The 26,955-nt window shown below is 62.4% G+C and overlaps 1 protein-coding gene across 40 annotated transcripts in view; it reads right to left on the bottom strand.

Moving 5' to 3' along the window:
- The window catches only part of NCOR2 (nuclear receptor corepressor 2), a 213,623-nt gene that overhangs the window by 90,636 nt on the left and 96,032 nt on the right, over nt 1–26,955 (bottom strand). For 37 of the 40 annotated variants that reach the window (XM_045457218.1, XM_045457250.1, XM_045457224.1 and 34 more), the window contains 5 exons: nt 20,199–20,251; nt 10,692–10,758; nt 4,495–4,667; nt 3,513–3,606; nt 552–730 (listed from right to left, as the gene is read on the bottom strand). In XM_045457218.1, the coding sequence (XP_045313174.1) occupies nt 552–730; nt 3,513–3,606; nt 4,495–4,667; nt 10,692–10,758; nt 20,199–20,251 (566 nt within the window). The remainder of the gene's footprint in view (nt 1–551; nt 731–3,512; nt 3,607–4,494; nt 4,668–10,691; nt 10,759–20,198; nt 20,252–26,955) is intronic. The other 3 variants (XM_045457221.1, XM_045457259.1, XM_045457261.1) reach the window with 1 other exon arrangement.

Here is a 26,955-nt window from a genome sequence, read left to right as displayed (position 1 = left end):
CACATAAGGCTGCCCTGGACACTTTGCACCGGGCTGAACAGCGTCCCCCGAATTTCACGTCCACCCAGACCCTCCCAATGTGACCGGATTTGGAAAGGAGTTCTCTAAGGAAGCAACCAGTTAAGACGGGTCACACGGGAGCAGGGTGGGCCCTGTATCCGACACGGCTGGGGTCTTTACAGAAAAGGCAGACACGGACACACACACGGGAAAGACCACGTGAAGACAGAGGCAGAGAGGGAGCGATGCGCGCACAAGCCACGGGAGGAGGAAGGTGGCCGGGAGCCCCCGAGGCCGGGGGAGGGGCAGGGGGCCCCCTCCCTCAGAGCCTCCGGGAGGAGCCAACCCTGATCAAGGACGCCTTGATCTTGGACTTGTGGCCTCCGGCGCTGGAGTGGGGACAAACTTCCTGTTGCCGCCAGCTACCCGGCCGTGGTCCCTCGTCACAGTGGCCCCAGGGAGCCTGTCCACGCCTCACCAGGGAGCGCTTCCCGGGACAAGAGAGGGAGGAGGGGTCCGCGGAGGCCCACAGCCGGCCAGGGGCCACTCACTTCTCCCGGAAGGTCTCCTTCTCCTGCTCGCTCCACATGTTCATGACCTGGCGGTCCTTGTACACCTTCATGGGGTCGTCCATGAGCCCGTTCATGTTGATGAACTTGATGCGCTGCTGGTCAGCGTCGTAGAGCATCGGCGGGATCACGGCCAGCTGGCGCATCTGCTTCTCCAGGTTCTGGAGGGAGGACAGGGCAGGGGGGCCCGGCTCAGAGGGCTCCAGGGGGCGGCCCGGGGACAGGGCGGGGGAGGGGCGGGAGGGGCCCTGCCAGCGAGGGGGGCCCGGGGCGGGGGGGGGGGGCCCAGGTGGGGGAGGGGGGCCCAGGTGACGGTGCCAGCGTCCCCAGCAAGGGCGGGGGAAGGCGGAGCCAGAGACAGAGGGAAGGATGAGTTAAAAATAATAACAGGCCATGCCGGCGGAGGGAGAATTTAAAGGCAGCCCCGGACAGGTTTATGGTGGACGGGGCTGTAAATTAAATGTGGAGCACAGCAGCCGCCTTATCTGCAGCGAGAGGGGGGCAATGAATCTTCTCTTTGGAAATGCAACTGCCATAAAACACGACAGGAAAGATGTTCAGCCAGCTGGGCAAACCAGCTCAGGAGACGGGCCTGGCCATCCAGGCTCCGAGGGCACATGGGACAGGGAGAGGGGCCGGGGGGGTGGCCACGGACCCACCCCCTGCCCACCACCCTCCCCAGCCCTGGCATCGGCTTGGGATCCAGCCCGCCAGCCCCGTGCGGGCAGGAGTCGGGCAGGCTCGCCCATGATGCATCGGGATGGCTGTTAAGAGGCTCCGAGCCACCACTCAGCTGGGCTCATTTCCCCAAATCTCTGCAGCCAGCCCATTACTGGCGATTAATTACCCATCTGAGGAGGCAGGCAAGGGCCCAGCACGGCCAAGGTCAGCGAGTTCAAAGGATCCGCTGCCCGGCATCCCACAGCCAACCTCTCCTTCAACATCTGGAATCCCAGCAGGGGCACACAGCCCTGTGCCCGACCCAGGAGGACCCCCCACCCCCCCCCGGAGGCCTGAGGCTGCCAGCACTTGGCACAGCCCTCCAGAACTACCATCTCGGCCGTCGTCCTCCCAGAGGGGCACTGATGGCAGACCACGGCATGGTCACTGCACACTGTGACTGTGGAAAGCTTCCCGAAGGATAGGGCGTCTCTCCTCCCACCCGGCCCCCTCCTTCCCGCCCTCCCAGGGAGTCTCTGCCCTGAATTCCCCCTCTGACCACCCACCCCAAAGGCCACCCCCTCAACAGCCTCAGGAGGCCGGCGGCCAGGACCTGGGGAAGCAGGCCTCTGGGCTGGGGGCTGGGGACGGGAACACTGCATCAAACTGCGATGCCCCTCGCCCTTGGCCTTCAGGCGGGAAACACTGGGGAGAGGGCCCCCCGCCCTCCTCTTGCTTCCGGGGCAAAGTGAACCCAGGTCCGCACCCCTGCGGGATGTGCACACAGCCACAGATAGCATCCGCGGGACGGGAGCCACAGCGAGCCCGCAGGCGTGACTGTGGACAAAGGCTCTCCGAGTTCTGCTTTCTGAGGACCGAATGGCGTCCGAAATAGGGACGTACCATGTGAAGGTACTTTTGTCACTTTTTCTTTAAGTTTTATTTATTTACTTAGACACAGGAAGAAAGAGCAGGGGCAGGGGAGAGGCAGAGAGAGGGGGAGGGCAGCGCGGAGCCCGACGCAGGAGCTCAAACTCTCAAACCGTGAGACCACGACCCGAGCCGAAGGTGGACGCTCAACCGAATGAGCCACTCCGGAGCCCCGCCCCCGCCCGCCACGTGAAGTTTTAAAAGGAAGGTCTCTCTTCGTGGCCAGACAGTGTGAATTACCCGCATCAGAATCATGTGGGTAACTTGGTAAAAGCTCAGAGTCCTGGGCTCCACCCCAGATCAGCTAAATCAGAGCCTCCGGGGGTAGGGCCTAGAAATCTCCAGTTTATACGGGGCGCCTGTCCCCCCAGGACTCCTAAGCCTTTGGCACAGGAGAATCGGCAGCCAGGGCAGAGCTGCCCAGAAGCCACCTGCCCCGTCCAGCGTGGGAGCGACCAACCCACGGAGCTGCCCGGCCCCAAACGTGTGGCGCATGTGACCAAGGAACCAAAGGTTCAGTTCTGTTTCCTTTTAGTTAACTTCGATGTAAACAGCCACGTGCCGCTGTTGGCTGCCACAATGAACCGCAGCCACGCTACTGGATCCAAGTCCCCCAGGGAAGAGAAACGCACTCCCCTCCTTCCACGACACGCCCTCGTGTCCACCGTGTTGTCGGGAACAAGCAGGGTGGGAGCCTGGTGCCTTAGAAGCTTGGCCCCCAAGACCCGGAAGGGACCAGGTGGCTTCCAACAACACTTCCCCAGGGCAAATGCCTCATCCCCCTGCTTCCTGACCATCTCTGGGCCCCCAGACCACAGCCGGGGTCACTCAGGCTGAGTTCGGGTTGTCCAGCGCCCCCCTCTTCCCCCCAGGGGACAAGGAGAGCGTGCTCACGCTGGCAGGGCTGGGGGTCCGGCCTGGTGGACGGTCAGCGTGCTGGGAACTGTCCACCCGCCCCCAGTGTGGGCACTGAGAGGCTGGCCTAGAAACCACAGTTTTCAGGCACCCCTGCCTCTGGCTTCCGGTTGGGCTCAGCCAGTGGGACGCACCGGGAGGCGCGAGAGGCAGGGGTACTCGTCCCCCAGCCACCCTCCGCTGTGGCCCTCCTGGCCACGTCCTGCCAGATGGCCACAGCCCAGCGACACGCCTTTCTCTGCTCGACCTTCAGGCGGGAGGCAGGCGATGGACGACCACTCCCGCCGGGCCTCAATGCCCTGCGCCGGTTGTGCCCACACTTCAGGGACAAGCCCCTCGATTTCAGCCACTGGGTGAGCTCTGCTTCCCGCCAGGACGCTCCCATGCGTGGGGGGCGGGGAAGTGAAGCCGAGGCCAGGGTCACGGCCACACTCTTACCTCCTGCTCGGAGAGGCCATCGATGATCTCGGACACCTCGTGCTCACTGCGGGCGGCCGACATGGAAAGCCCGCTGCCCCGCTGGCCCACCCTGCTGGAGACCAAAGGGACACCCTCAGGACCAGGCCGGCGACAGCGGGGGCCCGGCTGGCACCACGGTGCGGACCGAGCCCACAACTTCCCCAGGCGCAGGGCAGAGCGTAGGCGGCAGGGAGGGAGGCGGAAAGGGGCCAGGCCTCCCATGCCCACAGGGACCGCCCCAGGCTGGGGGCGTTCAGGAGCCCCAGCCCTGACCCAGGAATACCCGAGGCGCTCAGTCCCGCCCTCTCCTCAGATGCCCCCGAAGCCCAGCCCACAGATCCATGTGTGTGGACCTTTGCCTCAGTTCCCTCCCTTGTCACACCCGGCTCTCAGGCCTGGGGGGAGGCACCGGTGAGACGTGGACGCGAGCGTCCAGGAGGCCCGGAAGGGGCACTGTCACTGCGCGCTGCCCGTCACCTCTCTGCGTAACAGCAAAGCACAGCCACACGCCCCCAGGCAACCTACTGTGCGCCGGGCCCTCCCACGCAGCCCTCCCGACCACCAGGGGAGACCGGCATGCACCCTGGTCTGGCTGCAAAGCCAGGCGGGTGGTCCCCTGGCCTTTGATCCACACCCAGCGTCTCAGGCTCTGCTGCCCTCAGGGGCCACGTGGCCCACGTGAAGGAACACAGCTGGGTGGTACCAGCCCGTGGCACGCGGGAAGGACAGCTTGCTCCGCCAAAACGTGTCTCATTTTCTAATCAGCACAAGGCCAAGCAGGCTCCGAGCGACGCATCCAGGGGCCGGATACGGCCCCTGCCTCGCCGGTTTGAGCCCTTGCTGCGCTCGCTGTTTCACACCAGCCCGGGCTCTTCCTGACCCAGGCCCCTGAGATATCTTGAAGGAACAGAGGCGGTGGGCGGGGTGGGGGGAGGAGGGTCGGGCTCCGGCCCCGGCTCACCTCTGCATGCGCTCCTGCAGCTCGCGCTGCTTGCGGATCTCGGGGAACTGCTTCTCGTAGTACTCGCGCACCTTGCTCTCCTTGGCCCGCCGCCGGGGGTTGCTCTCGATGCGCTCCACCTTCTTCTCCCAGGCCTCCATGAGCTGGTCATAGCGCTGGCAGAACTTCTGCTCCTGGGGGAGCACAGCGCGGGAGCACCGCTTAGCGGCTAGTCCTCCCCTAGGCACCAGGCCCCGGCTCCCGGCCCCGTGCTCCTCGCCGGCGCTGCACGCAGGCACGCACGCTCACGCGGGCACACGGAGACGGACTGAGATGCAGACACACACAGTCACGCGCAGCAGCACGCACAGCAGGAGCACATGAAGACCCGGGCAGACCCTAACCCCAAGAAGACGCACAGGCTTCCCTGAGCGCCTGGCTGCCTCTTTCCCTGGGGGATGGGCCACCGGCCTGGCCTCCTTCTAGAAATGACTCGTCCGATGCAAAAGCCACCAGCTACAAGCGGCTAACTTCAAATCACATTACGTAGCACTTAAAATTCCGACCCCGGGTCCCCCAGACACGTTCGTCATGTGGCAAAGGGCTACAGCACGCGCAGGGACCACTCCCACCACGGAAGGAAGTTACATGGGACCGTGAGGCTCTGGGGGTGTCTGTCAGGTTTGGGGGGCAGCCCCTAGAAAGCATCCCCTTTCTGGAAAGTTCCCCATTCCCTGGCCTCAAGCTCAGCCGTGGTCCCGGGTCCAGGGAGTCATCGTGAAAGTCCTGAGCAGCATCCACGGAGGGGCCTCCGCTGTCTCTCCTAGACAAGGAAGTCCCTCTCTGCGTCTACCCACAGTGCCGCTCGCCGCGTGTCCTCAGAGAAAAGACCCCCGCCCAGGCAGGAGCATAGCTGCCCGGCTTCCACATCTCCAAGGTGACCTGGGTCTCGAGCAGGGGGGCAGCGATAAGCCGCCCGTAAGACCCCAACCTCCCGGTCTCTAACAGCTGTGCGGGACAGATGGCACCGTCCAGGAGTCTCGCCTGAACGCCCTCTCGATGCCTCCCTCGTCCTCGTGACCGGACACCTCGCCCCACCCCGTATTCCAGCCCGACTCAGACAACCCGCGATCTTGGTCTTTGGCAGACCCGGCAGCGCGGGAGCCCCCGGGCGGTGGTCAGGCCGGCTTCGAGGGGGGAGAGCCTGCCCCCGCCACCCCCCGCTCCCGGGGCCCCACGACCCCGCTGGAGAGGAGGACGCGGTTCCGGCGGCAGACGACGGCCACGCAGCTTGGGGCGCTGTGGTACGGACAGCCCCCGCGGGGCACGGGGAGCCACGCCTCCTGCCGGAGAGCCACGCCTCCTGCCAGAGAGCCTGTCCTCAGTCTGACGGAGCGGGGAGGCGGCACCGCGGAGACCCAGCCAGCAGAAGACCACGCAGTTACCGGGAAAGACGGGCAGGGTCTGGGCCCGCTCACGGGGGGCCTCGGGACCGTGCCCCGTGTGGGAGACGGCAGCACCCCGGACCCCGGGGACGCGACCGCTGCGTGGGGCCCCCGCGAGGTGGACCCGCCGCCCAGAGCAGGAACAAACTCGCCCCACGCTCGGGCTCAGGCTCACGGCGGAGAGGCCGGGGCAGAGCCGGGCACAAGTCTCTGCGGAGGCCCGGGAGCAGGGCTGCCTGGGATCCCGGCAGGAGCAGCGGAAGGTTACGCTGATGACGCCCGACGCCCCCGCCTTCCTCTTGCCGCGGGTGCGCTCGGTGTCGTGCCCAAGAACCCGCTGGCAAACCCGAGGTCACCGAGAGTCCCCGCCGTGTTTTTCCGGAGAAATCTTACAGTTTTGGCTCTTGCACCGGGGGGCCTTCAACGGACTGCGAATTAGCCTTTTTCCGTCGGGGCTGGGAGTGGGGTCCAGCCCCACCGTGTGTGAAGAGCCCACCCCCTCTCGCTGACTGCATCTGGCCTCCCGTCCAAAACCACCTGCCCACGGCGTGAGGCCTTCTTCCCTCCTGCTCCACTGCTCTCCGGGTCTGTCCTTGGGCCACGACCACACTGCTCTGATTGCTGTAACTTTGTGATGCGTTTTGAAACCCGAGGTGACTCCCGCGGTTGTTCCCGGCCGTGCTTTTTCAGGATCGTTCGGGCTCTTCAAGGCCCCGGCGGTCCCACGCGGGTCTCGTTCTGAGCACCCACCACCCGCCGTGCGCCACCCTGATGAGCACGCTGTGCGAAGCCTGTCGCTCAAGGGCCGGAGGAGGTGGGTGTTAATATCTTCACCGAACGGAGGAGTAAACTGAGGCCAGAAGCGAAGTGCTTTGCCCCAGATGATCAGCGGGGCCAAGTTTGAGACCCTCCTGCCCTGCCAGGCGGGGCTTGATGAGAAATGGAGTTCCCTGACAACCGGGGAACCCAGGCTTCGGCCACGGGACGGGGAAAGGAGGGTGCTGTCAGAGAAGGGCAGCTGGAGCCCGCTGCCCAGGGCAGCCGTGTCCCTCCGACCTCAGGGAGGGCACCTCCTCGCACAGGGCCCCCGCGGGGCTCAGCGGGACAGGTCGCAGAACCTGTAGAATGCTCTCCACACTGGCTGTGCTGAGCGCCGGGGCTCCCGCCCTCCCCGCCTCGTGTTGGTGAGGGTTGAGGGTGACGACAGCTGTTCCCCCACCCGACCCCGTCCTGCTCAGCCTCGGGCCGCGTAAGCAAGTCACGGATGCGGGGCGGCTCCAGGAAAAGCCCAGACTCAGAAAACGGGGAACTCAGAGGTGCAGGGACGTGGGAGAGGTGAGCAAACCTTCAGCCACGTAAATGACAAGGAGAGTGGGGACAAGTCGGGGGAAAGCGGAAAGGCAGACTGTGCGGAAAACAGGCCGGTGCCCTCTGTGGTGGCTGAATGGTGACCCCCAGAGTCTACACATAACTTGACCTTATTAAAAAAGGAACTTGAGACGAGTAGGTCAGGGAGAGCTCTAAATCACATAATCGGGTGTCCATGTGAGAGAAGGAAAGGAGACATGACCCTGTGGAAACAGAGGCAGAGACCGCAGGGACCTGGGCCCCCGAGGCTGGGAGAGGCAGCTGGGATCCACCCTAGGGCCCCCGGCCGGAACATGGTTCTGCCCACACCGTGACTTCGGACTCCTGGCCTCCAGAGCTGGGGGAGTACACAGTTCCGTTGTCTTCGGCTGCCTATCTGCGGGAGTCTGTTACAGCAGCCTGAGGACACAGGGCTCCCTCCACGCTGGGCCCACCTCCTGCCTGACCCATCCCGCACGGCCACCACACTGTCACACGCGCCCCCCCTTCGCCAGGAGCCACAAGCACGCACCTCAATCCTCCCTGCGCCCCGCCCCATTTCACAGAGCAGGAGGGGCGAGGCTCAGGGCGAGACCGCGCTCCCAGATACACGGCAGGCCCCGGTGGATGGGCTCGAACTCGGGGCCCTGTGCTGACAGCACAGACTCACCGCCACCCCACCCACCGGTCGGGCCTCCCACGGGGTCGCACTCAGCTTCCCAGGGAAGGGCAGCGTGGGCAGCTGACTCACGGTCCTTGGAACCTCTAAGGAGTGGGGGCTCCGTGATCTGAGAGGGGCCGGCTCACGGTGGGGGCGGGGCGTGCAGGTCAGAGGTCGGGGGGAGCCATCTGGACCAAACCCCTCCGCGTCCCCGCTGAAAACAATGCATCAGGGGCTCTGGGCTCCTTACAGAAGAACAGGAAAGGGGGCGGGGGGGAGGGGCAGGGGGCGCCCAGGCGACTCAGTCAGTTAAGCGTCCAACTCTTGGCATCAGCTCAGGTCATGATCTCAGGGTTCGTGGGATCGAGCCCTGCATCAGGCTCCTCTCTTGATAACATGGAGCCTGCCTGGGATTCTCTCTCCCCCCCTCTCTGCCCGTCCCCCCCCCCATTCTTGCTCTCAGAGTAGGTAAATAAATGTTGCCCAAAAAAGAACAGGCTCATTCCAAACGCCCTCCCGTTGAACACAGGGGCCTCTGGACATGGGCTCAGCCCGGCCTCAGAGCCACCCGAGTTTCTTACCAGTCTCCGGGGTCTATTTTTAAATAAGCACTCTCCCCACCCCACCGTCGAGGGGCCCCCAAGTGACCACAGCAAAAACTCTTCACCCCGTCCAAAACGAACCCCATCCCCAGACAGGGCGACTGGGGCTGTAAGTGTGGCCACGGCTGGAAGATCACAGGGAACCCTGTCCGTTCTTGGGGGTGGTGACGACAGAACTTCCTGTCCTTCAGGAGACAGATGTGGAGGTGCCCGGGAGAGGGGTCCAGGTGTCGGCACCTGCCTCCCACGCGTTCAACACAACTACGGTCAAGGTTCACACTCATGCGAACACGCACGCAGCAAAGGAACTGTGATCGATTCTACGTGGTGTTCGTTGTATTCGTCAGATCTCCTATTCGAAAATTCTCAAAATAAAGACTTCGTGTTGTTCACTATGTACTTAGAAGAGTAAATTAAGGGTCCCATTGGGTTTAGAATAAAATCTGAATGTTCCGTCCTGGCCGAAGGTGAGTGTTTCTAGGTGATCTGGCTCCCACACCATTTGCATCAACCACGGCCCCCAACTCACGAACTGCACTCCAGACTTACCTACTACATGCTGTCCCAGCCTACCCAAGCTGGTTCTGACCTCAGGGCCTTTGCACTTGCTGTGCCCTCTGCCTGACACTCCAGATTTCCACACAGCTGGTCCTTCCTAGTCATTCCCATTCAGTACTGAGGTCACCACCCAGGACATGCGGGCTATCCCCAACCCACCCCGTCCTTCCACGTGGCCCTTGTCTCTCCGTCTCCTCTGCCCACCCCTGTGCCAGGCTCTCAGCAGGTCCTCGCTGCACATTTAACTCAATGAGTAAGATGGGACACCCGTTTTCAAGAATCCCACCCACCCCCTGTCTGGTCACCATCCAGACAATCTGGGGATCTGAGGAACATGAGAAAGGAGAGGCTGGGAAGTCTCACCCCACGGACCCCTGGGGTCCAGAACGCAACCAGCCAGCTTCCCAGCCACCCAGCACCTGCGCCAGAAGGGTCTCCTCTCTTTGGGGACCTAACTGAGGTCTGGGGCCAGCGCAGGGTGGGTTCAGAAACTGGTTCAGAGGGACCATGCCATCAAGTGGTCCAATCAGAGCCTTGGTGAGATGGTCTGAGACGGGACAGCTCTCTCTCTGGGCTTAGAAAACTCACATCTGGGGCGCCTGGGTGGCGCAGTCGGTTAAGCGTCCGACTTCAGCCAGGTCACGATCTCGCGGTCCGTGAGTTCGAGCCCCGCGTCGGGCTCTGGGCTGATGGCTCAGAGCCTGGAGCCTGTTTCCGATTCTGTGTCTCCCTCTCTCTCTGCCCCTCCCCCGTTCATGCTCTGTCTCTCTCTGTCCCAAAAATAAATAAACGTTGAAAAAAAAAAAAAAAAAAAAAAGAAAACTCACATCTGCTGTAGGCATTCAGGTCCCACAAAGAAACCCGTCTGTCGATGTACTAACATACAGAGTTGGGGGGAAAAACCACCCAGAAGTGAAGGTGAAACTTGATCAACCCACTCCTGAACTCCACCCACAGCCTTTCTCAGCTACAAATTTCTGTGCCGTTTAAGCCCATGTGAGCCAGCTCTTCCCACACGGCAGAGTGACTCCCCCTCTGTCACTGCCCTCCCCGCCCCCGCCGTGCATCAGTGATGTAAACAGGAACCCAAACCACAACAGCATGTGTCCTCACACACACTCTCCCTGCCTTGGGCCTGCTTCCCAGAGGAGACCCCAGAGCGCGGTGTGATGCAGGGGTGGCGCCCCCGTCCGTTCTGATGCAGCCGCTGCCCGCCAGTACACAGCCCACCCCATCCCCACCCCCCCCCCCCCACCACCCCCAACAAGCCTCTCTCTTCCTGCCTGGAAAGGAGGGTCCTCTGACAAGGAACCGCTCTTCCGGGCCAACATGCTGCCTTCTCCCCTTCCAGGCTGGAAAAGGTGCGGCAGAATTCCCGGCCCCAGGCCTCCTTGGGCAGCTGAGCCCCGGGGCCCCGGCGTCACCAAAGCAGCTGCTCCCCTTTCCCGTGTCGCCACTGTCCCTGGCCTCTGTCCACGGCCCGGACACGCAGCGATGAGACAGCTGCAGACCAGGAGGTCCCGGTGGGCATGGCCTGAAGTGGCCCAGACTCTCCAGGAAGCCTGGCCCAGGGGAGCGACCGGGGAGATTCCAGGGATGGCTTACCCATTGTTTCCGAGCGTGGTTCCTCCTCTTGAAGTACAAGATTAACTTTTTCCGCATCGCCTGGTTTCTAGGCAGGAGCAAAACAGCAATGGTCAGTAACGCAGGGTTTCCGATATTTCGTCCTTCGCTGAGCTGTTTCCTGAAAGCAAGCCCTGAGTGTGCCCCTTTACTGGTCCTCAGGGGGCTAAGAGACACCTGCAGCCCCCCAGAGGGAGCCGCGCACTGCCAGAATGCATCCTCCCTCTCTCCCCGAGGTGCCCTCGTCCACCTTTAGGCTGAGTCCGGCATGCAGAAGGGTCCCGAGGGCGGGCAGGGTGTCAGCGCTCCCCGCCCCCCGCCACACGCACCCAGGATCCCTCCTGGAAAACCGGCCACAGAGAAACATCCACGGGCTCAGACTGGGAACGCGGGCAGGAGAGACCAGGACCCCAAGACCTGTGGCCACACAGAGACAGCCGTCCCCCGGGCTGGCTCCTGGGACAGTGGAGGTCACCCGAGCAGGGCGGCACAGGCTGGCGGCCACCGGAGAGGCAGGACCCCTCAGGAAGCCCCCTTCCTTCCGCCCCTCCCCACGGCCCCCCTACACAAGCGAGTGCTCCCGCGGACAGCCAGTGGGCCTGGGGCTCAGGCGGGCCTGGGGGCGACCCTGGACGTGCTCACCCCGATCTGGGTGTGGCAGCGGCCTCCCCGGGGAGGGCTGCTCCTTCCTCCTCGTGTTCCCAGGAGCGACCCAACCCCACGCAAAGGTTGCAAACAGTGCCCCCGCCGGCCTCCGGGAGATTCCCGAGCCACCCAGCACCCCAACCTCAGGAGAAGGAGCAAGGTGGTGGGAGTCCCCAGGCCCTGACGGACGGGCACAGCTCCCCGAACACACACCTCACGGGGGCCGAAGGGCCCGGAACGAATCGGACACAGGGACCCCAGGGAGGGTCACTCTCTGCCTCCAGGCCCCCGCCGCCCCAGAGGCCCCACCGCCAGGCCCAGCTGCCCTCAGGGTCTGCCACCATGCCTCTGTCCCAGGCCGAACAATGTCCCCCGTCCCCACGGCTCGACGCGGATCTCCAGCAGGAAGTCGGCATCCTCACTACCAGGGCTCAAGTCCAGGGCCCCTAACGTGCCTGCACGTTCCCTCTTAACAAGGACGGGGAGGCCACAGCGAGCATGTGGGAAGCACCCCCTGGCCAGAACCCCCACGGCCCCAGCAGCACTCAGAGCCCCCAGGGACCCTCGTGGAAGCAGCAGGGGTCCCTGGCTCCCAGGGTCACTCGCGCCTCACATCAGCCGGGGCCTCCCCGCCCCGAGGCCTTGCCGCTGACCTCAGCCTCCCCTGCCCTGTGCCCGTCAGGGTGGGCACTGGGGGGGCCTCAGTCACGCAGGCCGAGACCACAGCACTTCGTTCCGTGACGAGGAACGTAAGCGATCTCAGCCTCAACTTCCTCATCTGAAAAAGGGGCACAGGAAGATCACGTTCTCATCTCCTCGGTCACTCAGCAAGTGTTTACTGAGCACCCACTGCATGTAGGTCGTGTTCCGGGCACTGGGGACACAGCCTGGAGCAAGGCAGAGTCCCCAGACACCACAGAGGGGACGCTGAGAGGCGTCACACAGACAGTAAGCAAGATAATCCAGATAATCCTGATGCAGAAACCGAAACGGGGGGGGGGGGGGGGGGGGGGGGGTAGTGACTAGGTGGCAGGGGAGGGGACAGCTGTTTCAGATTCTGTGGTGCAGAAAAGTCTCTCGGGGACGGCCCCAAGCCGAGATCTAGAGCAGCAGAAGGACCCTGCGGTGGAAAGAACCAGAGGGCAGGGTGCTCCAGGCAGAGGGCGCTGCAAAGGCCCTGAGGTGGAAACAAATTCAGGGAACTTGAAGAACAGACAGAAGAAAGCCCGCGCGTGGCTGGAGAGCCCTGGGGAGGGAGGGAGGGGAAGGGGGGAGAGGAGCGGAGCCGACAAGGCCGAGAAGCAGGGAGAACCCAGAACAGTGAGCCGCGTAGCACGGAGGTCTCTGCTCCTAACACGATTCTCTAACAACAACAAAAAAGCCGTTTCTCTCTGGAGGGATGGCGGATTCCAGTGCTGGCACGGGAATACACAAGAGCCCAGAACACCTTGAAGCAAAGAAGTGCTAAAACGAAGAGGAAAAAATGAAAGTTAAAAGATCAGAAGGACCCAAGACTCCACCTGAGCTCCCGACCGCCAAAGCTGGGGGAACCTGAGCCGCCAGATAAACAATGCCGGTGCCAGATTATAACCCAAAGAGCAAAATAAATATCCGTGAGCCCGCGCTGATATAAATAAATGACTGAACAAATAAATAAGCGAGGAAGAAGGAACAAGCATTCCTTCACGGAATTCCAACTGATAACCGCAGAAGGAATGCGGGCAACGGGAGACCATCACGAGAACGTCCCAGCCCCAACCGCCGCAGGCAAGGTCCACGCGTGAATGTCACGGTAACGGGCAAAACCTGGAGAAAAACGGGACAGGTGCGTAGCCTCCAAGTATCTTCCCCCGAATGTTTACCAGTCGTTTGCCCTCCATGCTTTGATATTCCCCTGTGGGAGGTGAGCTCCCCTCCCCCTGACGGTAGCCTGGATCCAGGACGCGTCCTAAAGCGCCGAGCACAGGCGGACGAGACAGCCGCACACGGAGGTGCCCGCGCCCGTGACCTGCCGTGGTGGGAAGGGCGGCTGGTCACCTCCGTGGGACTCTTCCCCCAAATCCACGCCGGCCCCTCCGTGAGCAAACGCCAGGCAAACCCGAGTCAAGGGACACTCGACAAAATCGCCGACCGCAACCCTTCAGAGGTGTCAGGGGAGACGAGAAACCGTCACCCGGGGACCACGGAGACGCAAGGACAAGGCGCAGAAGGGGAACCGCGATCAGATCCCGGAGCAGAAAACGGACATTGGTGGAAACGCTGGAAAAGCCCAAGGAAAGCGGGTCGGCTCCGAGCACGGTCCCACCGTTACTTTCCGCATTTCGCACCCTCACTTCTGTAAGATTTCACACCAGGGGACGCTGGCTGGTGGGGATCCAGGAAGTTCTCTGTACTGTCTCTGCCAGCGATTTTAGAGTAAATACGGAAAAAAACAAAACCGGGTCATGATCTGTGTTGAAATGCCATGGTGAGGCCAAACACAACCTACTTTAGGGCCTGCAGGAGGCTCGGCGCATGTCACAAACTGACTCGTGTCCCCACTCCCCAGCCAGTGATGCCGGGGTCCCAACCCCCCGTACCTCAGAATAGGACCCTATGTGGAAACCGGCTCCTCACAGGGGTCATGAAGTTAGCGCCAGGCCATCAGGGTGGCCCTAATCCCACACGGCTGGCGTCCTTATAGAAAGGGGCAATGTGGACGCGGGAGACCGACAGACAGAGGCAGGGTGACGGGTGACACGAGAGGACAGAGAGAGGAGACAGGGAAGGGTCCACGAGGAAAGCACGTCCGGGAGGGCCGCCGACACCAGATGCTGGGAGAGGCACGGAGCGCTCCTCCCCCGAAGAGCTTGGGGCCCTGTCACCCCTGGACGGCTGGCCCCCCAGAACTGGGGGAGAAGAAGCCAGGGCGGCCTCCAGCCGCCCAGCTGGGGGCAACCTGCAGCCAAGGCCAGTCTGTGAGCGGCGGGGCTGAGCCTGCACCGGACAGGACTCGGTGAGTAGAAGCCTCCGTGGGGGCTGAGGTGACGCGTGCAGCCGCCCCTGTTCACCGCGGCTAGCGTAGGGCAGGCAGGGGTTCTCCCGGCCGATCCGAGGTTCCTTCCAAAGCAAGCACCGTGCCTGGCGCCCGGAGGCACCCGGGGACTGCCAAAGAGGACAAATGTTGAGGCGGCAGGTTGCGAACGGGAACGGTCCACCAAGTGGAGCCAGCCCGGGGGAGCGCTGTGTTTGGACAGCAGGGCTTTCTAAAACATCTGAGTTCGCTGCCAGTATTGAAAACCAGAAGCCGTTGCATAAAAAGCCGAACTTAAAGCTTCTCTTAAAAGATCAGGCGGTCTGGCACACCCCCTTGTGGCTGCAGCCCGGGGACCGAGGCCTGACGGCCCCTTCGAAAGGGGGATTGGCTCTCCCATTCGCCAGCGCCCCCCCCCTCCCTACTTCCTACTGCCTCCTGCCAGCCCTGTCCCCTCTACCTTTCCTTCCGGGCCCCCCGGCACACCTCTGGTCACAATCCCCCTTGCTCACCACCCTCCTGGCAACGTGTCTGGAGTGTTTATTTTGTCCCCAGAAGTGTTTTGGTATCGGAGATGCAAATCGCTTACTGCAGACTGATCTTCACTGCTAGGAATGTTTTCTGGCAAAAAAATAGGGAACACGACTGACGAGCAAGGCGATGAGTTTGCTGGGGGCGGGGGGGGGGGGGGGGTGGGGAGTTTGCATTCATGGGGTGCAAAGGATATCTATCATCTCTGGGGAAAGTCCGAGTTTATAAAAAGGCACAACCTGTAAGGAAACATCGGCCTCGTCGTCCGTCACTGCACCGGGCAGGAGAGACAAAAACTGGGAGGAAACGATAACAGTAGAGACACTCTGGAGGTTCAAGGAGCGTCCGGCCAGGCCCTGGGTGGGACGGGCCCTGGGCCCACAGGATTCTAAGACAAGAAAGCGTGGGGCAATCAGGGGAGGCTTCCTGGAGGAGGGGAGGTTCGAGCCGAGGCTTGGGAGAAGCAGAACACCAGGGGAGCAGAGGGAAATGAGAGCACTGAGTTGCAGGGAAATGAGGGTGATGGTGAATTGGGAGGGGATGAGGAGGGGCGTTCAGGCACAGCCAGACCCCCAACTGCAGGGGAAGAGTAAGAAGGAAAAAGTCTGCCTGCGCAGGGCCCTGAATGCCTCGAGAAGAGCCTGTCCAGTGGGGTGACGGAGGGTCTGAAACCTGCTTACTGACGAGCAAAGTGACGTGATGTGACGTGCTCAAGGTCACCAGGCTGTCGAGGGGCAGAGCTCAGACTGGAGACCCAGGAGAGGTATCGGTGTGGGCGTGCACATCCGTTTGGCCTAGAAGTTTGGCTGTGTGACCCTGGCGAAGTTACTTAACCTCTCTGAACTTCCAGAGCAAGTCCACAAAAACCTGTAACAGTAACCTGCGTCCCGATGCCCTTTCCACCTGCACAGCCCCGGGGCTGATGGCTCCAATCAGCCAACCCTCGAGTGAGGCAGTAGGAGGGAAGACATCGGACCTGAAGACAAGAAAAGGGGGGAAGGGAGAGAACACCAGGAACCGGCAGGCCTCCAGGCCCCGGGGAGAGACGAGGAACAAGGCCGGTGCCCGGGTTCTGCGCCAGGCAAGGGCAGGGCCGGGAAAGGCACGGCCACGACACAACACACGAGAGCAGTGACCGTGCCCGGGCATCAGTGCCCGCCCGTCCACAGAATCGCACTGGGGCTTCAGGAAGCCGGTGGGTTCCCCGGAGAGCCGTCCCGGCAGGTGCTGTGGAGGGGACCCCGGCCCCTCCGCGGCGTGCCCGTCAGGGCCGCTCTGGGCTCGCCCTGGCCCCTCCCCTGCTTCCCAGAGCCCGAGACCTGGGGCTGAGATCCCGCAGCAAGTGCCCCACGGAGCGCGGGCAGCCGCCCCCACACCGCCCGACGGTGCAGGTGGCGGAGGGAGAGCAGCGGAGGTGGGTGCAGGTGACTGGGACACGTCTGAGATTGCTGGTACAGCAGGAAGTCAAGCGTGAAATTAACTTTAACTGTGCAGCCCCAGCACGCAGGGAAATTAAAGTGACAGGGCAAGGTCCTTGGGGAGGGGCTAACCCCCCACCTGGCCCACTGACAGCAGCCGGAACGGGGGCGGGGGGAGGGGGGGGTGTCTCTGCTTGTCCTTATCAAGCTGTCACCAGATCGCAGAACGGCAGGCCCAGAACACAGCGAGCACTCAGAGTATCTGTTGGATGACCGGGCGACAGCAGCAGACGAACGAAGCAGGAAGAGAAACAAAGACCACAGAACACTCCCCACGTGCCTGATGCTGAGCTCAGCACCTCCCAGGACGGTCACTCACCGGATCCTCGGCAACCCTCGCAGGTAGAAGCCACTCTCATTCCCGCCTCGCCGATGGGGAAACTGAGGCACTGAGCGTCAGCGGCTGGCCACAAGGGCCAGATGCTCATCGGCCCCTCGCCACCGACCCCCATCTCAGGAAGCGGTTTCATGGTCCCCACAGTGGCCCGGGCCCCCGATCTTTGCCGCCACGGGACCTCCCTGTCCCCGGCCCTCCACACGGCACCGCTGGCGGCCGCCGCAGCACCCAGACCCACCGCTGCCTGCCCGCGTGGCTACGGCCACCTCCATCGAGGTCCCCCCACCCCTGGTCCTTTCTCTCGGCGGCCACGAGGGTGAGCTTTGAAGGCAAAAACTCGGCACCTCACTTCCCAGCATAAACCTCATTGCTGGCCTCCCTTCACACACAAATAATACGACCCGAACTCATCAGCCCTGGGTGAGCTGGCTGGCACCTTCTCTCCTCACCCAGCCCTCGCAGCCATGCTGGCCTTCCCTGGGACCTCACCAGCTCAGTCCTGCCCCAGGGCCTTTGCACTACCTGTTCCACTTGCCAGGGAGGCCCACACGGCTCACTGCTGCTCAACCCCACAGTGTCCCCTCTGCTGTCAGGCCCAGATCCCCTGGCTAAAGCCACCCCCACCCCGTTTCTCTCCCGTCCCCTTGTCCAACTTCGTCTCATTCTTTAAAGTAAGTGACTGCACTAATTCACCGACGATCGTACTGAAATTAAAAATACAGCTCATTTTGATCTTCGTGGAAAACTAGGAACGACGTCAAAATTCTAAGGACAAATCGGTTCGAATAATTTGCTTACGGGTATGTTTTTCTAACACAGAATTCACCACTTACGTAAGAAATCTTAAATTTACTCATCTCTACGTTTTAAACTTAGATGTGTCCATCTGTGATTTGGATTTGGAACAAATTTGACTAGGCAGTCACCTACTTAGCCGGAATGTACCCCAACGGACCGGAGCCATTCTCTGATGAAGATGGGGAGGGGCCAGAAATAGTCCCATTTTTTTTTTTGTTTCCGTAAATCTATAGCTTTATCCTTAAACAGAGACATGGCGGCACCTTATCCGCTAATATTATTTGTACCTTTCTCCTTTCCTGTTTGGACTTTATGGTTATTTTCATAAATGGAAATCACATTCAGCTTAAAACATTACTCATTTTTTGGGGGCGCCTGGGTGGCTCAGTCGGTTGAGCGTCTGCCTTCGGCTCAGGTCATGATCTCACAGTCCGTGGGTTCGAGCCCCGCGTCGGGCTCTGTGCTGACAGCTCAGAGCCTGGAGCCTGTTTCCGATTCTCTCTGCCCCTCCCCCACTCACGCTCTGTCTCTCTCTCTCTCTCTCTGTCTCAGAAATGAACATTAAAAAAAAGTTACTCATTTTTAGTGAAGACCTTATGTAAGATTTCAGTACGATATTACTATAAAAATTGGTACGTCAAAAGGAAAAACACAGCTGGGTGAGCGACGTACAAAGAGCTTAACACAGCTGTGTGAGCACAGTACTTTCTTTCTACAATTTTTTAAAGTATCTTTGAGAGGGCAAGCCGGGGAGAGGCAGAGGGACAGGGGGACAGGGGATCCGAAGCAGGCTCCAGGCTCCACTCCGACAGCAGAGAGCCCGATGCGGGCCGCGAACTCAAGAACTGTGAGATCACGACCTGAGCTCAAGCCGGATGCTCCGCCGACTGAGCCACCCAGGGGCCCCCCACGGTACTTTTTACTAGCGGAATATTTTCTCGCTTATTTAACTCACTTTCTCACTACTAGACAAAGCCTGACAAAAAGCATGGCTCTTCGTTCTTTGCTCGCAGCTGAAGCCCCAGGTCCTAGAAGAGGGCCTGGCACGTAGTAGGTGTTTGATAAATGCGTGCTGAGTGAATACAGGAACAAATACTCCCAGCAGCCCTGCTCAGAAGGAAACACCCCACTGTCGCACCCTAAACCAGCAAGGACGGCCCTAGAGGCCCCCCGTGCCCTCACCCACCCTCCCTCTAGCAGTGGACCCAGGGAGAAGCAGGTCCCGGGAAGCACAGAAGGGACTGGGGTGACCCGAGTGGAAAATCAATGGTGTTGTGTCAAGAGGCACACACCCACAAGGCCACACGAAAGCACAGCCTCAGCAGACACGGCCCCGGCCAGCCCCAGGCCGAGAGGGACCCCCCGACAGTGCCGGTGAGGCCTCCTCGGCAGGTGCTCCTGAGCCCAAACGCGCCAAGGACCTCGCCGGCCACAAGAGATTTTCTAGGCTGCTCCGTCAGTTACTGGGAACTGTAAGGGGGTGGCCGTTTTAGTGACCAGAACTCGGACCAGTCACGCAAGTCCCGAAACTAGAAAGAAGGGACTCCCCTGTCAACTGGACCAACACCAGTGGATATTTAAAGACCACCGGGAGGTTTGCATGCCTCCAGGGACGGGAAGCTCACTACTGCCCCGTACACCCTGCAGTTCCACCCCAGGGGAGCTTGGGACAATCAGACCAGGCTGGCCTGCCCACTGGACAAGCTAAGGGCTGCCCTCGGAGGTCACGCAAAAACGTCTGCACCCTCTCACAATAAAGAACAGCCAGAAGACATGCCAAAGAGCTGCCTCCAACCTAACATCACCGAGTGTTCACAGCCACGTGCTCTTCAAGGAGCCAGGTCTGCGGCCCCTTTCGCCTTTTGGGCTCCTGGATAACGACATGAGGTGATATCCCCTCCTCTGCCAAACGGACTATGTTCCCATTAATACATCCCCCCCCCCCCCCAAAGAAGCCAACCGTCTTCTGCCACCATACTTCTGATGCTTCCCTCCCGGCTTGAAGACGGGAAGCCACCAGCCTCCAGCGTGGTCCCGTTGCCCCAGGATGCCAGGTCAGCCCCCACCCACGACAGGTGGCACTTAACCGGGATTCCCTCACCCCTAGCATCCATCTGGGAAAAGGCCCCATCACCGAGAGCTACCACGTTGGCCAGCCCCTGAGCCTCCGGGTCTGGAGTAGCGCTCCCGGCTGTGGCACACCGGGCCGCGGCACCCGAGGGCCCCCGGAGCAGACCCCAGGACACTCCCAGACGTGCTTACATCAGAGCCCAAACCACGGGCCCCGCTGGCCCCGGGCCACCTGCCATCCTCTCCAGCTCGCTCTCCATCGGGAACAGCCCGTCCGCACGCCATGGGGCCCCGCAGCCCCCCGCCTCTGTCTCGCCAGGGCTGTGCCTGCAGGGTCCTCACCCGGCCTCCCCAGCTCAAGGTCTGTGTCCCTGCGCTTCGTGGGGCCACCCTGCCCCTCCTGACCCGGGCCTGCCCCGACCCCGACCTCGGCCTTAACCCGGCCCCAAACCCTTGCCCAAACGGCCCTCTTCCGCGCCCTCCTCGAGCACCCGGCCCCGTGTGGGAGGGAGTCCTCCGGGGAACTGAGAGCCCACATCCCAGCCCAGAGCTCCGAGGCCAGACCTCCCATCCCCTCCAGCCACCGGGTGTCCACAAGGCTGCCTGCGAGTACTCACATTTTGATGTTCTCATGATACTGCCTGGTGTCGGACGGCTGGTTGTACAGGGGCTGCAGAGGGAGAGACAGGGAGAGGGAGACACTTCAGAGCCAGGCCGGGCGCCGCGTTCCTCCACCACAGCGCCCGGGCCCCGGCTCCGGGACGGGCAGGCACGAACCAGAGCACGGGGAGACCCGGGCCGCGGCCCCAGCCGGGAGCGGCCTGTGACCCTCGGGGCACGGCCACCGTGGCTGCCCTGCAGGGGCATTGGGCCGTGCCGGCCTGAGCGTGCTCAGCACTGGGGGCCCCACAGGGCAGCTGCTCTTGTCCGGGGCCCCCAGACCGCCGCGAGGGACCACCGCCCCCGCCGCCCCGCAGAGGACAAGGGCCCAACGCTGCCAGGAGCCTGGGAGGGCGAGGGGAGGGCAGGCAGACGCGCGACCCCACATCCGCTGCACGCGCTCCAGAGGGCACGGGGACGACGCGTGTTGGGGAGCGAGACGTGTGCGCCCTCCGGCCCCTCCCCTCCTGCGGGTGCCCGGGGACGTGCGGCTCCGCGTTCCACGAGGAGACGACGCGGGAGCGTCCGTGCGGTAGCGGGGATGCGTCGGAACCGACCAAACGGGCCCCGCGGGAAAGCTGAAGGGGGAAAGGAGGGCTCGTGAACGGCAGGGACCTGCAGGGCGGAGAGGAGGGCCCCGGGCCCACACCCGGCAGCGAGTGCGTGCGGGGAGAGCCGCCACGGAGAGTGCAGGGCCAGCTGCTGCGCGCCTCCCTCACGGACGCCGGCGCCGTGCGCAGGGGCCGGGGGCACAGCCCGGGGACACAGACTGGAGCTGCCGCTCGCTGGCCGCTCGTCTCTGGTGAGTTACATAGGCCACCTGTGCCCCGCAAGTTCAGCCGCAGATGGGGTTAAACTCATGGCCGTCGTGAAGGTCAAACGGGCCCATGCGTGCACAGCTCTCGGCCCCGCGCCTGGCAGGCAGAGAGGCCCAAGAGGGAACCGTGTCGCCGTCACCACGTCAGGGCGCAACGAGGGTGCCAGCGTTTCCTGCCTCCCGTATCCAGCCACGCCCTTGCTCTGGCCAACGAGACGCTTGCAAACTTGATGAAAGCAGAGGCTGGAAAACGCACATCTGCGTTTCACCTTGCCCTCCTGTTCGCCTGCCCCTGGTGAGAAACCACACCTGGCCTGCCGGAGGCAGACAGACCACGGCCGCACCCTCCCGGCCGAGGCCCAGCTGCTCGCGGAGCAGCAGAAATGCTCAGCTGACTTCTGTGCTCACAGGAAACAGAAACGGTGGCTGTCTCAGGCCACTAAATCTGGACCCGGTTTGTTACACGGCACGAGCTAACGGATACAAGTATCATCCCCACTTTACGGAGGAGAAGACCCAGTCCCTGCGAGGTCGAAATCTGTGCCCACAGCTGGTCAGAAATGAGCTGCAACGAGAATCCGGTCTCAGCTCTGGCGCTGGAGGCAGGGCCCTGCTCTCCGCCTCTGCCTGCACCCTCTCTGGGGGTCTTCCCGTGTGTGCATGTGTGCGTCACCCTCTCCCTTGCCATCCGCCCCCACGCGCAGCGGGAGCCTCCCAGGGCAGCCACGGGTGACTGCGGGGGAAGAAGCCCACAGCGTGAGGGCAGGCAGGCCAGCGGCAGCCCCAGGACAGGGCCCCAGGGGAGGGAAGAGGGCACGACCGTCTCCGCCCTAGAACTTCTCCCTGGGGAGGCAGCTGGACACGCCTCCCGATCGGCCCCGGCCCACGGGGACCAACCACAGGCAGCACAGCACGGCCACGGGGCACGACCTGCCCGTCCCCAGGAACAGGCCTCCTGTCCTCCGTAAGCGGGGCCGGTCCTCCACGCTTCTGGACATCCCAGCCCTCGGACGGCACTGCAGGCAGCCGTGGCTGATGACAAGGTCACCTCCCCCCCTCCCCGTGTGCCTCGCATTCCCCCCGCGACAAGTCAGCACTGGGCTTGGCCAGTTCCAGGCTCCCAGCTCAGCTGCCCCACCCCCACCCCCGGCTGGTACAAGCCCTCTCTCCCCACCCCGGGTCAGGCTGCGCTAACAAGGCGCTCAGCTGGAGAGGGGGCTGCGAGCCCCACTCTGGGTTTGAACCGGAGGGCAACTGCAGAGCCCCCAGTGAGGCTCACCGCAGAGTCCCAGCTGAGCGGGGTGAGGCGTCACGGCGGGAGGCAGACGGCCCTCGCGACAGCAAGGGGCCCTGCGAGGACTCCTGCACCACGTTTCAAAGCATCAAACGTGCGCCTTTAGCCCCGGGTTTCCACGTGCCCATAAAACACAGGCCGGTAGGGGTGGGTGTGGCCATCTGTTCAGGTTCCAAACAGATGCCTCGATGCCTCGATGTACAAAGCGGCACCTCCCTTGCTAGCCGTGCGCCCTCGGGCACATGGGGTCAACACATTGGGCCTCGGTTTTCTCATCTGGAAAATGGGCACGGAGCAAACAGCAACTACTTCACAGGGCTTTCGAGGAACCCAGGAAATGTCAGACTTGGTGACTGATCTGTGTTGTTTTGGCTTGAAGACGGCAAACAGCCATGTCTCCACAGCCTAAAGAGACCAGGACGGGCTGAAGGACCACACACGGAGACCCCGGGAGCGAGCGACGGGCAGGGAGAGGGGGCTCTGCTTCTCCGTAACAAGATGGGCCAGAAGCGGGGAGATGGGCTTCGGAGAGGGCAGGAGGGGCACAGTCAGCCCGTGACCAGCCAAACCGCCTTCACCTGTGGCCGCCTGCCCGGCCAGGTAAGGACAGAGCAACCTGGCCCCAGAGGCGGCCCTCGGTAGCGGGTCTCCACGGAAGAGCTGGGAGAACACTGCGGGCTTGCTGCCTCCAGCCACGGGGGCTGTCCCCGAAGGAGTCACTCACTGAGCACTCTTCGAGGTAAACAGTCCTGGGAAGGAAGGGAAGTGTCTGGGCCGAGTCCTGGGAGGCTGCTCGTTACCATGGTGACAGGCTCCCTGGGACAGCCACTCTGGAAGGCCCGAGTGGGACGGGGGGGGGGGGGGGGGGGGGTATGGGGGTCGGACAGGCAGGCCATGGCCCCTCCAAGGCAGGTGCATGGCTGTGGGGGAGGGCAGGGCCCAAGTTGGGGGGCCTCCTGGCCACCTGCAGAGGGGCCTGTGCAAGGCCAGGCAAAGCCTCCTTGTGTCCCAAGAGACAAGTTCCAATATGGCGGCTCCAACCGCCTGTCAAGGGGACACCGCACCTAAGAGGGAAGCCCTCTCCCCCCAGCAGAGCACAAGGGTACCACTGGGAAGGCCCACCCTCCTGGTTGGAGGCCCTGGGCCCGTCTCTCCCCCGCCCCGTCCCTCCATCCCCTCTAAAAGTGGGGGCGCCGCCCAAACAATCCAGAGGGCAGAAAGACAGCGCAAGGCAGGGGACGTGTAAGGCTGTAAAGCCGAAATGACAAGGACAGCAGAGCTGGTCTCTGGGAGAAGGAAGGGGGTCCCCCCTCGGGCCTGACTTCAGCCAGCTGGCAGGGTGACCGAGAGCAGCCAGCAACCCCAGGTGGACTGAGCTGCTAAGAAACGAAGTGTCAGCCCTGGCCCTCAACCCTCTGGTGACACCACATTCTTAAAATAGCACCTCTGAACAGGAAGGAAACCAATGACTCAAAGCCGCGGGGAGAGGGGGCGGGGGCCACGGTGGCCCACACCCTCCCTCCGGCACCCCTCCGCCAGGCCGGGCCTGGACCCCCCAATCCCAGGGATGCTGGAGGGAGGGGGCGGTGCATACTCAGCCCGGCCTACGCTACCTTCTTCCTTTCCAGAGCAAACTTCTCCTAGGCCCAGGCCTCCCCCCTCCCACCCCAGCGAGGTCGGACAGCACCATCCCGGTCCCTGAGGCCCAGCAGCCTCTCCCTGGGCTAGGGGCTCCCTGGCCACAGATGAGAGAGCCCCTCCCCCGCCCCCCGGAAATGGATCCCACAGTGGTACAGCCCAGTGACCACAGGCCGAGGGTCCGCAGCATCGGGCCCTCCAGGAAGGAGCCCGGGCACAGGGTACATACGCCTCTGAGCTGCCTCTCCTTGGAGCACACCTCCGGCCACTGGGGCCTTTCGGGGACCAGACAGAGCGCAGACCCGTGCAGATGCGCTGGCCGCAGCCCCACAGGCTCAGCTCACCTCCCTGCCTCAACTCTGGCTGAAGGCACTGGTGTGAGCCTCATCTAGAGAATGGACAGGCCTAACACCAGCAGGCCCCCTGTCTGTGGGAGTCTCCTCCTCGGCCCCACCGAGAGCCACCGAGTCAAGAACCCACTGACTTCCAGAGGGCTCCAGGGACGACCACACGGCCCACCAGGCAGACACTCCAGACCGCGGCCTCCTGTGCCTCTAGCCTTGAGGAAGTCTCCGCTCTGAGACCCCCAAGCAGAGAGCGACCCCCTCACCCACGGAGACCCAAAAAAGAATCACACGGACTGAGCCCAGCAGATGCCCTGCCCCACTCACAGGGAGACCGTCACGGGGAGACCGACCCTGCCTCCCTCACTGGCGCTCCTCGGGCATCCGGACACAGCGACCTTCATCCGCCGCCCCCCCGCCCCCCCTCAGGAGGCCCCTGGGACTAATCAGGTCAGGAAAGGGAAGGGGAGAGCCGCCAGGTCCGGAAACGGCTGGGCACCACCTCTGGTCCCGCCATCCTCATTGCCAAGAAGGGGAAACTGAGGCAAGAAGCAGCTTACCGGTGGGAACGGAAGACGGGGCACAATTCACAAAGCGGTCTGGCAATTCCTCAAGAGGCTAAACAGAATGAACATGGCCCACCAATTCCAGTCCCAGGTGTACACGAGAGGGCAAAGAAAACCTGTCCATACACAAACTTGCGTCCTGGGGCACCTGAGGGGCTCAGTCGGTTGAGCCTCCGACTTCGGCTCAGGTCATGAGCTCGCAGTTCGTGGGTTCGAGCCCCGCGTCGGGTTCTGTGCTGACAGCTCGGGGCCTGGAGCCCGCTTCGGATTCTGCGTCTCCCTCTCTCTCTCTGCCCCTCCCCTGCTCAGGCCCCGGCTCACTCGCTCTCTCAAAATAAAAAATAAAAATAAAAATGAAACTTGTGCATTGATGTCCGCGGCCCCTGTAATAGCCAAAAGCAAGCACAGCATAAGGCCTGCCAGTGCATAAATGGCCCAACAGATGGGGTCTATCCGTACAATGGAATATCATTCAGCCGTCGACAGGAACGAGGCATAGACACCCTGCTACAACCCGGACCAACCTCGGGGGCGTGATGGGGAGTGAAAGAGGCCAGTCACAAGAGGCCACACAGTGTGTGAGTCCATTGATACGAGCTCTCCAGCAGACAAGCCCGTAGGGACAGAAAGTAAGTTAGCGGTGGGAGGCGGGGACAGGAGAGGAACAGAAAGATAAGGAGGTGATAGCTAAGGACACTAAGTTCTTTCTCGGACGGGGAAACGTTCTGAAATGGATGGTAGAGATGTCACACACACCCACGAATATCCTAGAAAGTACTGAACTGCACACTTTTCAGAGAGAGAGAGAGGGGGGGGGGTGGGGGGGGGGAGAGGGGGAATCTTAAGCAGTCTCCACGCTCAGGCCAGAGCCCAAAGCAGGGCTCCATCTGGAGACCCCGGGATCATGACCTGAGCTGAAATCAAGAGTTGGATGCATAACCGACTGAGCTGCCCGGGCGCCCCTGTATACGTTAAACTGATGAATCGTATAGCACGTGAACACCTCAGTAAGGCTATTTTTTAAAAAACGAGGGTCTTCGGGCGCCTGGGTGGCTCAGTCGGTTGAGCGTCCGACCTCGGCTCAGGTCATGATTTCACAGTTTGTGGGTTCGAGCCCGGCATTGGGCTCTGTGCCGACAGCTCGGAGCCTGGAGCCTGCTTCTGATCCTGTGTCTCCCTCTCTCTCTGCCCCTCCCCTGCTCTCACATTGTCTCACTCTCTCTCTCAAAAATAAATAAATGTAAAAAAAAAAAAACAAAAAAAAAAACACAAAACACAAGGGTCCTAGAGACACCCCAGAAATCACACCCAACAGGGAAAGCAAGCCCCCCGAATGGAAGGGGAGCCTGCCACCCATCCCAGAGGGGCCCTAGGCCCTGCCCCCCTGGCCTCGGGAGCGCCCTACTGCCTGCCTGGCCCTGCCCTCTGGGAGGACCTGAGGACCTGGGGCCGCTCCCCGTTTCGCAGTGGCCTGAGCGCAAGGACTCCAGGCCAGAGAGCAGCGGCCACCGAAGAAAAAACCCCAGGAGCAAAGAGTTCAACCCTCTACGTGTTCACGGCCGCCGACTGCAGGGCAAGGGTGTGCTATGTGAGCCTCACGGGGCATCATTTCACTGAACCGCACCCCCCCCCCCCAAAGATCCTGGTGTTCCCATTTCACAGAAAAGAAAACCGAGTCCTCTCCCCAAGGCCACTCAGCAAACACACGGTGGAGCGGAGTTTAAAATTAGGCTCCAAATGCGTAAGACCGTATCAGGCATGAGCGTCCGCGTGCACGGGGACCCTCACGGCCATCTTGTGTGCGTGCGTGTGTCCCTACACGCCGCCCCAGTGGGGCGCCGACTGGGCCTGGGCAGCTGGGGCTCTGACCATTCCTCCTGGGCTGAGGTTTCCCACCAGCTGAGAGTGCCCACGTTCCCTCCATGTGTCTCTCTGGTGACACACGAAGGTGACAGAGGGCTTGAGAGAGGCGAGGCCCGGGGCCGGCTTCCCAGCCCTGCCACCCACATGGCATCTTCCCACCGGGCAAAGGCCACCGACACCCATCACACGGGT

The sequence above is a fragment of the Leopardus geoffroyi genome, chromosome D3 (assembly GCF_018350155.1).
Source record: "Leopardus geoffroyi isolate Oge1 chromosome D3, O.geoffroyi_Oge1_pat1.0, whole genome shotgun sequence".
NCBI lineage: Eukaryota > Metazoa > Chordata > Mammalia > Carnivora > Felidae > Leopardus > Leopardus geoffroyi.
Note: the sequence above shows the minus strand (reverse complement) of the source record. Positions and strands in the feature narration are given on the sequence as shown.